At 40.8% G+C, this 16438-nt stretch overlaps 1 protein-coding gene across 1 annotated transcript in view; it reads left to right on the top strand.

Annotated features, from left to right (window-relative positions):
• LOC147894123 (uncharacterized) overlaps positions 1–13075 on the top strand; it is a 44537-nt gene extending 31462 nt beyond the window's left edge. Inside the window, exons 4-6 of the mRNA XM_087384647.1 lie at positions 10165–11147; positions 11259–11447; positions 11538–13075. Coding sequence (XP_087240773.1) covers positions 10165–11147; positions 11259–11447; positions 11538–12649 — 2284 coding nt within the window. The 3' untranslated portion in view covers positions 12650–13075. The remainder of the gene's footprint in view (positions 1–10164; positions 11148–11258; positions 11448–11537) is intronic.
• The last annotated feature ends 3363 nt before the right edge of the window (positions 13076–16438 follow it).

The following is a 16438-nucleotide window of genomic DNA, read 5'->3' as shown; positions in this document are numbered from 1 at the left end:
TCACATCAATCAAAAATCTTAATCTACGTCTTAATGAAGCAGTTACAGATGATGATGTTATCTGGGGTCAAAGGACGTGGTTTGTGAATGCCAAAGATGTGGAAGCTGCAGCTCTCTTTACTAATAGCTGAAGCCTTGATATATCCTATGCAATGCAAATATACGAGGCTTTGAGAGATGGTAAGAAACGTGTGGCAAGCAATGTGGTCTCATGCCCAATAATGTTTTGTCCAACCAAAAATAGTTTTCTGGATCAAATAACATTTATAGGGCCTACACATTTCAAGGAAACCTTCAGTCGATTCTTTAAAGACACTCTTAAAAATATTCTACATGAACAAGGCGAAGAGGCACAAGGTGAGAATATGCTAAAGGAAGCAAAGAAGAAATTCCTCCTTCATTGTAGATTCCAGCCCATTGATGGTCAACATTGGGCTTATGCTTGTAATCACATCGCAAGGGAAGCAAAGGAGGTCAAAAGACTCACTCCAGAACAATTTGCAAAGATAAGTTCATTCCATTATTATCCTGCAACAATCTATATATTCAAGCATGAGATCAAGTATTTGATTGAGTCCGAAAGACTTAATCATTATGTCCATGGAAAGCGTAAGATATCCTCAACATCAGAGGTCTTACAGAAGGCAAGGGTTATATGGACAACATTTGGTTCTCCAAATCCTGATTTGAAGCGAAAGGTCACAAAAGCAGGCATCGACACACTCACGAACTTCTATACTTCTTTGAGTGCAGTTGTGCCTAGGGGAACTCAAGAGCGAGAAGAAAGTATGACAAGCCTCAAGGTGGTGAGGGACAGATATGCCGACTAACTTCTATCATATTTCGTCCTGTTGAAGTGTTCAATGAGATGCTTGAAACGTGCATTGCTTGTGAGCGTGGACAGTTGACCTATGAAGCTCCTTTGTCTATCTCCGGAAAGTCAAAGGTAATGGATAAGAAGGAGGTGACGGCAAGGATGTGGAGGCCTATAAAGTACCTACCTGACAAGTATGCATCCATGGCAGCACAAAAAATTTTAAAGAAAGAATGGTTTTTTGGAAAAAAAGACAAAGACCACTGCATGGAAGAATGCATCAATGTACAGGTGAGGCGTGATGCAGTGCATAGTGCCATTAAGTATTTGCTGTCAGAGAAACAAATTCCACTTACTCATTATAACATTGACTATAATGTGGTGAAGCATATAGCTTCTTTGTCAACACCCAAGGTAAAGCTATGGGCAAACAGGTGGATTAAAAAGGATGAAGATGGGTCAAAAATAGTAACCTCTTATATGAGAAAAGAAATCCCACAACAGGTGGTTGCATATGTGGAAAGATTAATCAGTGAGATAAGGATGCCGACAGATATGCACCAAAGCTTTCAATTCAATCTAGAGGTTATGGCAGAGTCTGGAAAGATTGTGAACTTCAGGGGAATCTCAGAAGATGACTTCTTCAAGAATGAGTCAGCATGGGATAAGCCACAACTATTCTTTATCAATGAAGTTTCTAGCGATGATATCCATAACTTCATTGATAGAATAGTATATACCACCATTAGCAAAGTGGCAATTTGCAACATTGTCATTTTTGTTGATAAAAAAGACAAAGAAGCCATGCAGGTTACTCTAGAGCGAGCATATTCATCAGATTTGAAGATATATAGTGGTGTTTATGCAGCAAAGAGAGGCAAGAGAGAATGTGGCATAGTGATTCAATCTCTTGAATCATTCTTTTTGTGTATGCGGAGTCCCAACCCTGATCACTCCTTACAAAAGAACATAAGAGGGAATTCAAATAATTTGAGATTGATGCTAGAAGAGCAAGATATTCCCAGGTCGATACATTATCAAAAAAACAACTATGGAAGTCCTACAAAAAGTGGGAGTCTCTTGCTTACCATGATGGAGAATTTGTTACCGGCAGGTTGGGAGGTCACCTTGTGTAGGATGGGATATTTATTTGAGGATCTCCTCAGAAAAGGCAACTCCACAAATATTATTGAAAATAAGCATTTCATGGCTTATTTTCAGCTTCAAGCAGATCTAACCACAGGCTATGAAAAAGAGATAGACCACAAGGACACCGATGACATGGATGATTACCTTGAAGATCATAATGTCCCAGTTGATGATGATGAAAAGATGGACTTACATGACCCGTTCAGAGAGAGGTTGGTGGATGAAGACAAACATGATGATGCCTTCTTCGATAATTATGGCTCGCAGGGTTATGAAAAAAGGCCACTACGACAATACTTAGCGGTATGAACTCTCTATTTCTCAACTAAATACAATTTTTTAAATAAGATTTAAATTTAAAGATAATGAATCTAATCTCTCATTTTTGTTTACAGGCAATAGAGGGAGAAGAAATGGATGAAGTCAATACGGAGGCACTCCCTTCTACTTTAACAATGCAACCACCTCTAAATTTGATTGAAGAATCCCATGAGCACAAGAGCTTTAAAGACACCATGGAAAAGCAGAATGACCCCAAACATAGAATACAAGCTATGACAGAGACCCATTCTGCAAATTTAGCTGCATTGGATAAAATGGAGAGCTCATTTGAAGTTAGGATCATTTTGAAACGAGAACCTCAGTATTTGAGCTTTGGTAGAGAGGAGGTTTCAATCCTCTCCAATCCTTTAAAAGAGGTTAATGACAATGTTATCTTGGCCATTCTCAGGGAACGTTTGTTTATTTGTTGCTACTTCAATGAGCTAACATTTGTTTATTTATTCACAGTGTAGTTATATATCAGTTTCCTAGTGTAGAATGCAAATCAATTCTATGAGCTAACGTTTGTTTATTTCTTGGTGTAGTGTAGTTATTTCTCAGCTTCCTAGTGCAGTGCAGCATCATGTCTACATGCTCGATGCTCTCCTTTCTTCTATTCTTAGCTCTCCTCAAAAGACTATAGAAGATGTTTGTACCTGGTTAAGCCCTTTGAATTTAGATGGGGTGCGAGTCATCTTAATGCCTTATCATGAGGCGTAAGTATCAACTCTAACTTTATTTTTACTATTTCTTTGGCAAGTTTGTGTAAAACAATAATCATTTTTATTCTGGTCGTGTAGCTCACATTGGAGTCTGATCATTTGGGGCCTTGAACTCAACCATTTGTGGTTTGTGAATTCAATGGAAGGCTATCATGCCAACTCCCCAAGGTAATTATTCTCTTAATATTTTTGATACTTTCTTATTTTGTATCTTATGATCATGACATATTAATATATTTAATATGTCATGATGGACAGTGCTGCATATCGGCTAGTATCTGATGTCAGAACAACCACGGAGTAACAAGATCAAGTAGAATTCAAAAGACGTCTGCCAGTGGAGCAAAAAGATGGGCACAGCTATGGGTGGAGAGTTGCCTACAACTGCATGTTGTTTCTTAGAGAGATTTTTGATTTGGAGTTACTAGTCAAAATGGAATCATATACATAAGCCGATCTGCTAGCATTTCTGGCTGAGAGTATTCAGCGTCTAATTACTACCATTGGGAAACAACCTGAAAATATGACTACATTGTAGCATGTATAAAACCTTATCTTTATACTTGTATGCTTGTTCAAGCCTTTAATTGGGATGTGTAAATCTCATAACTTTTTTATATTTTCCTCCAAGAGGAGAAGAGACTGAGTCTAATGAAAGCATGCTATCTTTATACTTCTATGATTATTTAAACCTTTATTTTTATTTGGGATGTGTAAATCTCATAACTTTTTAAATTTTTCCTCCAAGAGGAGGAGAGACTCACTCTAATGAAAGCATGTATGAAATCTTACTTTTTAAATTTTTGCTCTAAGCGGAGGAGAGACTCACTCTAATGAAAGCATGTATGAAACCTTATCTGCTTGTTTAAGCCTTTATTTGGGATGTGTACATCGCATAACTTTTTTATATTTTTATAGCAGAAGGAGGATGTAGAAGACATAGCAAGTGAAGAAGATTATGATGTAGACTACTCTCTCAATAAGATGAGTCATGAAAATATGAATCTATTAGAGCAGATTGGAAGTTCATTCACCGCTATGTTGTTAATTTGACAACAACCTCATTTTTTTGAATGTGGTGAAGAAGAGATTTCAATCCTCTTGAATCCTAAGAAAGAGGTTAATGTCAAAGTCATTACAACCATCCTCAGGTTTGATGCATCCTTTTCCTTAGCTTTATACTTTGCTTATTTTGATTAAACCCAAGACGCTAATACTTTTTTTTAAAATATAGTAATGTTATAGCGAATTTTTCGCAAAATATACAAAGCGTTTCATATATGCTCGATCCTCGTATTTCGGAAGTGCTTAGCAACAAAGAAGAAACCATAGAGGATGTTTGCAAGTGGTTGAAGCACGTTCCTATGAATGACGCACGAGATATTTTTACAGCATATTATGAGAAATAAGCATCAAACCCTACTTGTTTTTTCTATTGCATTGCTAGAATTGTCTCAAACACAGTAATTATTCTTTATTGATAATGCAACTCACATTAGAGTCTGATAGTCGTGGACATCCTTACGAAGAAGTGCTTCTTTGCCAACTCAATGACATCCGTCCATGGCACTGTGTTAGAGTAAGTATAGACTACACTTGTTGTCACTTCTTGACATGTAGATTGATATGCAATGCACATATTCACTGTTGTTATATGTTTTGATGTGCAGATCAGCTCGAAAGTTAGTAGGTGCTATCGACACAGTAATGCAGCAATGTGACTTGGCACAACAAATAGAGTATATAACATGTCAGGTATCACATCAAGAGAATAGCCACATCTATAATTGTGGATGGAGGGTGGGCTACAATTGCTTTTTGGTACTTGGTCAAATTTTTGAGATACAAAATGACACCACACTGTCAACATATACAAATTTGCATCTCTATGCATTTATAACATGTACCATTCGAGCAATCATTAAGGGTGACATTATGGACCCTCCCACAAGGCAAATAGATAATGGCTCAGAGGAGTGCGAAATGAATGCCATCAAAGAGTCAAAGGGGATAGAAGACCTCAAATCTATAAACATGGCTTCATTGGAAGAATTGGGAAGCTCTTTTAATGTTAGGGTTATGATTCAACATAGACCTCAGTATCTTGAATTTGGGGGAGAGGAGATTTCATCCTCTCTAGAGCTTCAAATGAGGTCAATAACAATGTTATGATGGCCATTCTCAGGTTTGATACAAACTTTTTCTCTACTTGATAATTCAATATTTTGATTAAATCTAATAAGCTAATATTCATTTATTTGTTGGTGCAGTATAGTTATCTCACGATTTGGTAGAGCCGTACAAAACCGTGTGTATAAGTTGGATTCCCTCCTTTCTCCTATACTTAGCGATAGTAGAAAGACAATAGCCGATGTTTGTAAATGGTTACAGCCTTTGCATTTACATGGCATGCGAGTCCTATTTATGGCATATCACGAGATGTAAGTATCATGGCAACCTTTATTTTCATCTTATACTGGCAACATTGTGTTAAATAATAATGGTTCTTAATTATTCATGTAGGGAACATTGGAGTCTGGTGGTTTGGGACCTTGAAGACAACTATTGTTGGTTTGTTAACTCGATTGCAGGCTTTCATGGCTCAGTGCAAACATAAGTATTCTATTAATCTGTTGTTACTTCTATATTATGTACCTTATGTAATAGACACACTAAGTTTTTTAAATATGTCATGATGAGCAGGTCGATTGAGAAGTTGGTATCTGCTATCAGAGAAACAGGACAGTACAAAGACTCGGTAGACTTCCAAAAGCGTTTAGTAGTAGAGCAGGAAGATGGGCATAGTTGTGGGTGGAGAGTTGCCTACAACTGCATGTTGATTTTCAAAGAAATTTTCTCACTTAAGCCACAAATCTCATCAGAAGACTCTTTGGAGCTCAAATATTCAGAGGAGGATATACAATTGTTTAGGGCTGAAATCATTCGAGACCTAATTGCTGCCATTAGAATACAGCGTGCAACTGAAGCAATATCAGAGCTTGCATTTAAGGAAGAGGAGACTGAGTCTACTGTGAAAGCACTGCACACTACAGAAGAAGTAGAGACCCAGTGTACACCTACAGCACCACAGCCTCCACTCGAAGCATCAGAATAGTTGCCACAGCCTCCGCTTGCATTTAAGGAAGAGGATACTAAGTCTACTCCGAAAGCACTACATACTACAGAAGAAGTAGAGATTGAGTGTACATCTAGAGCACCACATCCTCCATTGGAAGCATCAGAAGAGTTGCCACAGTCTCCACTAGAAACATCAGAAGAGTTGTGATGCATGTATGATGTTGTGTTTGTATATATGCATGAGGAGCATATTCTCATGATGTTGTTTACTCCATGAATATTATGGTTGACATTTATTTGTTGTAGTATATGAATCATGATGTAGTTTTTGTTGATTATACACCAATTTTTGACTTATTACTTAAGTGGCATTTAGTCATGATATTTATATATTTATTTCATGCACACAATTTTATGATATGAATGTGTGATGATGTGATTATTAGGAAATATAACCTTCTGTGATGAGAATTTTGATATGAATATGTGATGATGTAATATTTGTAATATATTTCATGGCAAAGTATCAATTCCCAATGCTCCACTCACTTAAAGTACAGCATTCCCAATGCTCTGCAAAATTTTATTCAGTTGGACAGTCTCCACTCACTTAAAGTATAGCATTTCCAATGCTTCTCTCACTTTATTCCAACCCTTATCCTTATCATAGCGAACACATCGTGCCTTAGTGCACTTGTAATCTTCCATCGTAGTCCTTCCACAAACACTCTCTTATTTCTTACGTCCTAGTCCTTCTGATTAACTTATATTCATCTTTCACTTTACGTCTTCCCTCACTTTCTATCACTCTTGAAGGAGGGGCAACTCACTGTGCATCCCTCACTATTGCTCCCTCACTCTCCTTCTCCCACTTTCCCTCTAAGACAATGACTACTTACTACCCGACTTCATTTACTGAACTCAAATTCTATCTTAGATCTCTTTTGTATGGACCAATGAAGGGAAAATCATTCGAGGAGGATATGTTACGCACATGGTTGCTTGATTTGAACTCAGCAGAAGAGGTGAATATCCTTAGCTTTCTTTTTTGCTTCTTTTAATCACGTACTTCTTATGCGAACGAGTTAAATTTTTGTACAGGATATGGCGGTGGCTAGAAGCTGTATTGAAGAAAATGGTGAAGATGAGGAAAGCCAAGAGAGAAAAGAAGAGTTGTTGAATGCTTAAAAGTCGGCGGAAGATTCGAAACAAGTTGTGAGGAGATTTGCGATGCGAGCCCTGGTTACGCATGGCCTGCAAGTTTAAAGTTAGCTTGTTTTCATGAAACCAATGCCATAGTAGGCACTTTTGAGGAAATATGCTCTCTCTAATGACTTAATAGTCAAGTGATGGAAATTTAATTCCATAGAAATTTAAAGTAACTGTGAAATTTAATTCCATAGACTTATGTGCTTTCTAAAGTAATTGTAAGAGACAAAGATGACATCTTCTAGGCTGAGCTAATGGAAGGTGTTTTTTAACACCATATGGCTTTGAGTTATATGATCTACTTCTTGTACAAATGTGTCATGCTTTTTTTAAAATGTACTCTAGTTTTTTTTCTAATTTGATTTTTTAAAATCTTACTTTTTGTCTCTTTTAACAACACGAAGTCCTCTTTTTTTAATGTACTCTAGTTTTAATAACATGTCACGTCAATTTTTCTAATTTGCTTTTTTAAAATCTTACTTTTTGACTCAAAGTTTTGTTTTATAAGAGCCTCTTTTTTTGAAATGCTTTATCCAAAATTATCTCACAAAACGAATTTGGACAGTGCACTAGTCCAAAATTAATGAAATAGGTGTTTTGAACTAAGTCTCGTCATCTCTAGGGCTTTTCTCAGCGAGCTGCCAAGCTTCCTCAAGTAGAGCAACCTCCATCTCCATCACTTTCATCGATGACTTGCAAACAAAGCTCTCCCTAGCTTTTTGCCATGTGGCAGATAAGCCACTCAAGCTAAGTCTACATGGCCTATGGTTAGGATTTTTTGACGTGTCAAGGTTAAAATTTTACGATGGTTAGGTTTAGGGTTGGTTAATATGCCACATCACCTACAATGCCACCTAAGCACATAACCCCTTGCTAGGCACACTTTGTATTCAGCACGTGAATCTGTGTGCCACATCATCAAAGGCGTTCTCTTCTTCATAAAAACTTCGACAAGCCGTAACTTCCAATCCAGGAAGAATTGGCACGCACTCTAAAAAGGAAAAGTGATCGCCTTTTTAAGCTCTATGTGTTTCTCAAGTTAGAATCATTGTATACAATTAGACACTACCATTGAAGCAAAAAGAATCTCATGGTAAGACATTTGCGACAAATGGAAAAGCAACGCATGAATGCACAAACGCATGCCCAAAGCACAAGTGGATGAGAAGACCATAGCACAAAGCATGACATCCACACATAAAGCACTAAGGCACATGGAAGAAAAAAGCATCATGCAAGGAGAAACAAAACCTTTCCACCTTTAGCCTATATTCTTGTAATTAAACCTGAACACCTTGATACGAAGTGTGAGGGACCAGGTCCTCAGCCCTTAGTTTTTCTATGCAGTGGATTTTCCTTGACCCACTGGCACCCTCACCTCAGGTGCACCTAGGACTCACTAGCCCCAGATATACCCAGAGCTAATCTGTTTTGGCGCCTCCTGGGGTGCATCTCCACTCCCAAACGGTTCCAGGTGCCCTACAGCGCATCTTGGGAAAAACCCTCTTGTATCCCAACCTATCGGTGAAGACACATAGGCTCACAGACCTGTGCAACACCTGGCCTTCCTTGGATAGGGTCGCCAATTCGCAGTTCACATGGAATGCCCGCCACGCAAAAACCAGGGGAGGTATTGACATGTAAAAACCACACTTGACCACCTTAAGTAGCAAGGTACGCACTAAGGGGAGGTGATGTATCTGTAACTCACATTTGACCACCTTGCAGTAGCAAATTAATCATGTCACCAAGGGGAGGTGTTGAGATATGGTGCCATGTGCACATAGATTACAGGTAAAGGTATGGTGTAGGAATGTATTAAAGTAGCCACCCTAGGATGTGGACTACATGACGTGAAGATGTGAATCAAGTACATCACAAGGAGAGATGTGGACAAAAGTGTTGAATATTCTAAGGGCTCTCTCTATATAAGAAGGCTTCTTGTATTGTTGAAATATACATACACTCAAGATTCTCTTTATGAGTCCAAGCTAATCTATCTTGGAACCTAATTGACTTGAGGTACATGTCATGAGCACTCTCTTCATCATGTTTCCACATAGGTTCCATCCACCTTAGAGCGCTCCAGAGATCATGGGGCATGCATCTTTTAACAACATGTGGTAAAGCACGGGCATATATAGCATCGGATTGCCCAAGACCTCATCCTGCATCTTGATGTCTTCCCTCATCTACGTGCAGAAGTAATCAGCCCAATTGGCAACCTGTGGTGCTTCCAACCTAGCAAGGATGTTTGTTTAGCATGATCGACTAATGGTGGTCTATGTGTTTGACTTAGGTCAACCAATTAAGCACTCTTGTCGATTTTTCCATCTCGAGTTTTGTTATTTCAAAGAATTGAATGTGGCCAGCATGATCATCACTATCTTTTTGTTTTCATAGAGGCCACTCGTACTTCTTCTTCTTCGTCTTCTTCTTTCAGCAGCTGCAGGCTTTTTTCTGCTGTTGTTTGAGTTCTTCGTCGTCTTCAGTTTTGAGCTTTGCATCCGCCATAGACAACCTCCATAGCCATTTCTCCCTCCCTCCCTTGCCCTCCCATGCCTCTCCCCCTTCCTTGATCGCTCCCTTCTTGCTCAACCCCTTTGTTTCCCTTCTTTCCCCCTCTTCACTTCGCCATCCCCTCTCCTTCCATCCCTCACCACATTTCGATTGGTTGACATTAGCTCCCGCCCTTTCCTCACCACGCCAGGCTTGATCAACATCCGACCCGCCTCCACTTCCTCAGTCGAAGAGTGAAGTCACCTCCCCAAGGCCTTCGCCGCTACGCCCCCTTGCCATCTTTGCTGCTCGGCAGAGCCCTTTGGATGTTTCTAGTGTATTTTAAATTCTCGTCAACCAAAAACCTATCAGCTCAAAAGTGTATCTCAGACAATACTGTTTCTATCGTTCTATGGCCAGCCCAAAAACACACCACCCTCTCCAGCTCTGTAATAAGCAACCCAAAAACCTCCTCCTCCTTCTTCCTCCGTTCTTCATCCTCACGTCGATGGGTTTTTCCGCTGCTGCATCATCCGTAGCTGCCTTTGATCATTCCATCTCTTGCAACTATGCCAACCAGACCTGTGGAAACGTCTCCATCCCTTACCCTTTCTCAATTCAGGCCGATTGCGGCCTCCCAGATTATCGTATCTCCTGCAGAGATAACGCCAGCTACGGTCCAGGTCCCCTCCCTTTCCTGCAATTCGCTAGTAGCAGCGCCTCATTCCAGGTGCTCAACATCTCCACTTCCAACCTCGTCATCAACTCAACTTACTTCAAAGCCGAGTCCTGCGATCTTAGCTCCCTCGGCTTCATTGCTCTAACTCTACCTGATCAAGCTCCTTTCATCGTTTCTCCTGAAAACATCTTCACGGCAATTGGCTGTGATTCCACAGGGAATTTCAGCATTTTCACCCTCAACAATTCGACTCCCTGGGTAGCTGGTTGCAACAATCCTTGCTACAACTCCATGCCCTACCCATTCTGCAACAATTACGCTTGCTGTACCGTCGGACTCCCAAATGACGGAGTCAAATCCATCGAAATGACAGGAGGAGGCATTTCGTATCAAGACTTTGGAGATTACTGCGGATTCTCGACGGTGCTTGATCCCAACACGTACGAGAATCCTGAGGCTTTGGGAAGAATCGGCGCGGGCCATTACGGAATCAGGCTCTCCTGGGGTCTTCCCTTGTCGTCTGATCAGAATTGTTCCACGGTAAACACCACGACTGGATACGCTTGTGCAAAACTTTCTCAATGCGTGGACATAAAAACCGTTTCGGGTTACGTTTGTCAGTGCACTACGCAAGGTTACCAAGGAGATGGATACCGAAACGGAACTGGATGCAAAAGTATGTGATTACTGTATGTTATTAGTATTTGTACGCCATGCTAGCTTTTGCATTTTGTTAGTTCGCTTGTCGCTGTGTTACCGACGCTGGGACTTTTATCCTGATCTGTAGACATAGACGAGTGCGCCGAAGGCCGAGACAATTGTGAGGGACCTCCTTATGGAATATGCTACGATGATCCGGGAAGTTTTCATTGCGGTTGCACTGACGATGCCGTAGGAAATGGCGTCTCTTTAAGGAGCAACGGAACTGGGTGCACGAAGGTGGACAAACGTTTCAAAAGCAGCACGATCATCACAGGTGCGGTGTCCTCCACGAAATCTCTGTATTTTCGAAGTTTTCCAGTATTTCTCTGCCGTGCTCTGATTTCGTACTTCCACCTGTGCTCAGTTACTGCTTTGTCAACTGCTGCTGCGATAGCCATTACAGGCCTCCTATTCGGATGCATTTACAGAAGGCAAACTGCAAGAATCAGGAAAGCGAGGTATTTTGAGAAGAACGGAGGTATTCGGCTCAAGGAATACATCTCTGCAACACGAGGCAGAGAGACACCGAGACTGTTCTCCGAGGCTGACCTCAACAAGGCCACTCAAACCTTTGCAAAGCACCTCGAACTCGGGCGGGGAGGCTATGGCACCGTGTACAAGGGCATCCTTGCAGACTCTACTGTTGTGGCTATCAAAAAATCTAATCAAATCGAACAGCACGAAGTTGACCAATTCAACAACGAAGTGATCATCCTGTCACAGATCAACCATCGAAACATTGTGCAGCTCTTGGGGTGCTGTCTGGAGACACCAGTTCCGCTTCTCGTCTATGAGTACATTTCAAACGGTACACTCTCCGAGCATTTAAAAGGAAAAGATGGGCAATTCCTCAGCTGGGAAAGTCGCCTGGCAATCGCTCTCGAAAGCGCACAAGCATTGGCATACCTTCATTCGTCTATTTCTACGCCAATATTTCACAGAGATATCAAGTCTTCCAACATCCTTCTGGATAAGGCACTAACCCCGAAGGTTTCTGATTTTGGTATATCGCGCCTTGTGCCGATGAATCAGACCCATATTTCCACCGTAGTGCAGGGCACACTGGGGTACTTGGATCCGGAATACTTCCAGACGTTCCAGCTAACTGACAAGAGCGATGTTTACAGCTTCGGAGTTGTCTTGCTCGAGTTGATAACTTCGCTCAAGCCTGTTGCAATGGAAAGAGGGGAGGCTGAAAGCAATCTGAGCGTGCTCTGTATATCAAGGTGGAAGACTGGCACATTTTCTACAGTAATCGATCCTGGTCTTAGAGCATCTCAGAATCCACTCATGATGCAATCGATCAATCAAGTAGCAAAGCTTGCAATGACCTGCCTACGGGTAGAAGGCCATAAACGCCCTGCTATGAAGGACGTTTTCCAGGAGCTGATGTGGATCAGAGGGTCGAACGAATCCATGGGAGCAGTTCTTCATCCTTCTGCTTCTCAGGGTGCGGAAGAGGAAGAAATAGAATGACTAATCCCCTCCTCACAGAAACTAATGGCCAATTCAAGTCACACTTTCAGGGACGCTTCAGGTTCTAATCCGAGTGGGCTTCAAGCATTCGAGATGGTTATGAGGGAATCAATCAGAACAGGAAGATAACTGGATATCTCAAGGTTTATTGGAATCTCTCAATTATAGCATTCTGACTTTACATCAATTAAGGCCCCATTTAGTTGTTGGGATGAACTTGTCTCGTGAACTGGCCTCCCCCTACTTGGACGTGCAACCTGCTCCCCCTTTCCACCAATAAAAAGGCTTGTGGAGACTCCGATCTTTCGGTCCAAGAGTATTCCATCGCTGGGCTGGAATCGCACATATCATAGACTCTAGGTTGGCATTTGACTACCAGAGAGCTTAGTTGACCCAGCCCCTAATCTCCATGGGGCCTCTCCAATCGACTGCTAGTGGTGCTGGGTGACTCCCACTAGCCACGCGTGAGGGGGGGGGGAGGGGCACTCTTGCACTCTATGCATCCGGTGCTTATTCATGAATACTTAATTATATATATATATATAGATTGATACATAGAGAGAGAGAGAGAACACTGAAACACAATGCAACATGTGCAAGCAAGAACATATTTAAAAGAGGCTTATATAATTTAAATTCTTATACTTTTGCAATGATTTTTTCACCTGTTCCCTAGGTATACATGTTGTAGTTTTGATTTTTAAAATCCCCTTCCTACATGTTCAAATCATAAAATATATTAGATACGTGTTTTTTAAATCCAATTGTGTCTGCAAATGGCTTATTAAGTCCCCAAATTAAAAAATCCTCTTCAATTTAATTACAAGCTACTCTCTCTCTCTCTCTCTCTCTCTCTCTCTCACACACACACACACACAAATACTAAACAAATGTATTACATGCCATTCATCTTGTAATAATAAAAACAAACTACTGCGCTGGTGGCAATTAATATCCTAGTGTGCAACCAACCACTACGTTGGTGACCTGCTAGCAACCACTTATCCTGACCACTTATCTTGCACTTCCGCCTTGCTATCCTAAAAAGGATCGTATTATTGCAAAGTGCTATACTAAAATAGTCCCCTTTAGGCTGGTTCTCTTTATCTATTATTAGAATTCAGCCACCGCACTGGTGACCACAAATGCTAAATGTGCTCTATAGAATCGTACTGTATTATTGGAAATTTTCCATCAAATTATAAAGTCCAACTTAGGGAAACATTTTCAAATCATAAAGTCTAGTAATTCTTGTTAGCACATGCCTGCTATTACATGTGCTAACAAGCACCTGCAATTACAAGCATTGCATGTGCTAACTAGCATCTGGCAGTGGTAGATGAAAGTGCTAATAAGCATTGCAAGTGCTAACCCCGGTAGTGCAGGTGCTAGCATCTGCAAGCATTTGTTGTGAGATGACAGTGCTAATTGCAAGTGCTAGCCAATATTTATAGTGCTAATAAGCATTGTAGGTGTTCGCAAGCATTGATTGTGGTAGCAACCATTTTATGTGCCAAGAAGCCTATGACATTGGTAGAAGAGAGTGCTAATCAGAATATGACAATTATAACTAGCATATGGCACCGAGCAAAGGTGAGAGGAAACCATCCCATGATTTCACCTAATAGCACATGACAGTGGAAATCAACATATCATAATGTAGCTACCATGTCAGTGGTAAGTTGCAGAGTAGGCGCTATCAATCATGCACTTTAGTAGGGCAATACCTGAGGCTCCTCGAGAAGGTGCATCAGGTGCTTGATGTATATTTATGCCAACTCTTTCTCAACACACGTCCTTCTTGTTGGGGGAAACACACGTCTCGGCCTCCCAAAATGATTGTACAAGTTCTTTTATTTCATCACTAATTGGGCTAGTGTAGTGCGGTGTTGCTTTCAACATGCAGCCAATGAGAATAGTCCATTACCATCATCAACCCGTGCATAGACTCTAGATCTTGCCTCATACAAGCTACGCCTAGGAACTTGAAGTACTCTTCAGACCTTTGCCAGGGGAATGCACTGATTGGAGTTCATCAGCATAGTCAATGCACTTTTCTTAAACAACAACTCATCTTTGGAAGCTGGTTGCTTTACAGTGTCCAGTGTACCATGAACATTGTTAATGAGGCATGCTTGAACATCACCTTTTTCTCTTGATGAAAGGTCACGAAGGCATTGGACGCGAGGATGTTGCAATATTGAATTTAAAAGTTCAGCCTTGAGTTGTGCACCTATGCCAGTCATCATGCTATCAAAAAATTGCACAGTTTTGTTAATAATCCTCTGCTTTTGCAAGTCATCAGTTCCATATATAGTAACCTCCCTCCTGCATTTGTCTCTTGTGCACTGTTCTCTTTTCTTTCTAGCTTCATAATCCCTTATGACATTGCCCCATACTGTTGGTTGATTGGATCTTCCCATGTTGCCTTACATTGGCTCACCTTATTGGTAGCTCAAATGTAAACCCCAAACCCGCAATTTAGTGTAGGCTAGAACTAAGCAATGCTCTGAACGACGAATAATATAAACCAAGAATCCATACAACTTTCTGCATCAGCTCCATAATGCGAAGTTTAAAAATAGAAAAACAAGTGGGAGCATCAAGATCTGGTGCCTGTGGTGAGCATACTTACCAAAGCTTCAAGAAAGCTTAATTGTAAGGAGATTTGACAAGATTGTGGTAGCCCCTTCAATGTAGTATGAAACGATACATTGTGTCATTGGAGAGAGAGAGAGTCCACACAAGAGAATACTCCGCCTCAACAAGGATTCTTGGTGATGGAGCAGGCAACAGGAGGAAGCCTGTGCCTATGTGTGAGTGTGTACTGTGTGTAGAGAGAGAGAGGGGGGGGGGGGTTGTACAATTCAAATTCAAAAGAGAGAGACACTCCACGTCTAGGCTGAGTGTAACTGCCAATTAACATTATGCTCACTTACAAACAAAGCCAAAATGTGATATTCAATGGTGCTTCTTAGCATTGTCCATGGACATGCTTTTTTGACTAGGTTAACGTGCTTCCACCCATACACAAAAAATGCCCTGAACCTCAACAAAAATGTCTACACCCAAGCAAATATTGACCCATGTTTGTGTGTGTGCGTGCGTGCATGCGTGTGTGTGTGTGTGTGTGTGTGTGTGTGTGTGTGTGTGTGTGTGTGTGTGTGTGTGTGTGTGTGTGTGTGTGTGTGTGTGTGTGTGGTCACCCGTATATTTGTGGTCACAGCCCGATGGTTGAAATCTGACTATGTTTCAAGAGAACCAGCCTAAAGGGGAGGCCATAAACAAATGCATTTTCTAATATTTTACCAGCTCGGTGGTCGAAAGTTGACAATAGTTAAAGAGAACCTTGTGGGAGCTATTTTCCTTGTGTGCAACCAAGGAAAATGCAATTGGATCCCATGACGTGCGATTAGATGACTAAAAATAAGCACAATGGTTGTTTAGGATATACTAAAACCAAGTATGGGGTTAATCTATCATTTGGGATTTACAAAAACAAGTGCAGTGGTTCTTGTGACACATGATGAGAATCCAGGTGGCCTACAGTCTACACATTCATCAGGGAGACATGGACATCGATCCCCATGGAGCAATGCTCAATACGACTTGATCTCAAATCATTCACAATTTTCCTACACAGGTCAAATCCTATGTGTGTTTGGCAAATTGGCAACAATGAACATTCCTATCTTTGAGTTTCCTGATGTACCAGGGCTTCCAATGCTCAAATCTCCTCTGCCTAATTGAAATTTCAAGATTCTAATCCATAAAATTGAGATACAATCC

The sequence above is a fragment of the Dipteris shenzhenensis genome, chromosome 14 (assembly GCF_047967505.1).
Source record: "Dipteris shenzhenensis isolate YYH24624 ecotype China chromosome 14, Dip_SZ_1.0, whole genome shotgun sequence".
NCBI classification, from domain to species: domain Eukaryota; kingdom Viridiplantae; phylum Streptophyta; class Polypodiopsida; order Gleicheniales; family Dipteridaceae; genus Dipteris; species Dipteris shenzhenensis.
The sequence above is the reverse complement of the archived record's forward strand: the minus strand, read 5'-3'. Positions and strand labels throughout refer to the sequence as shown.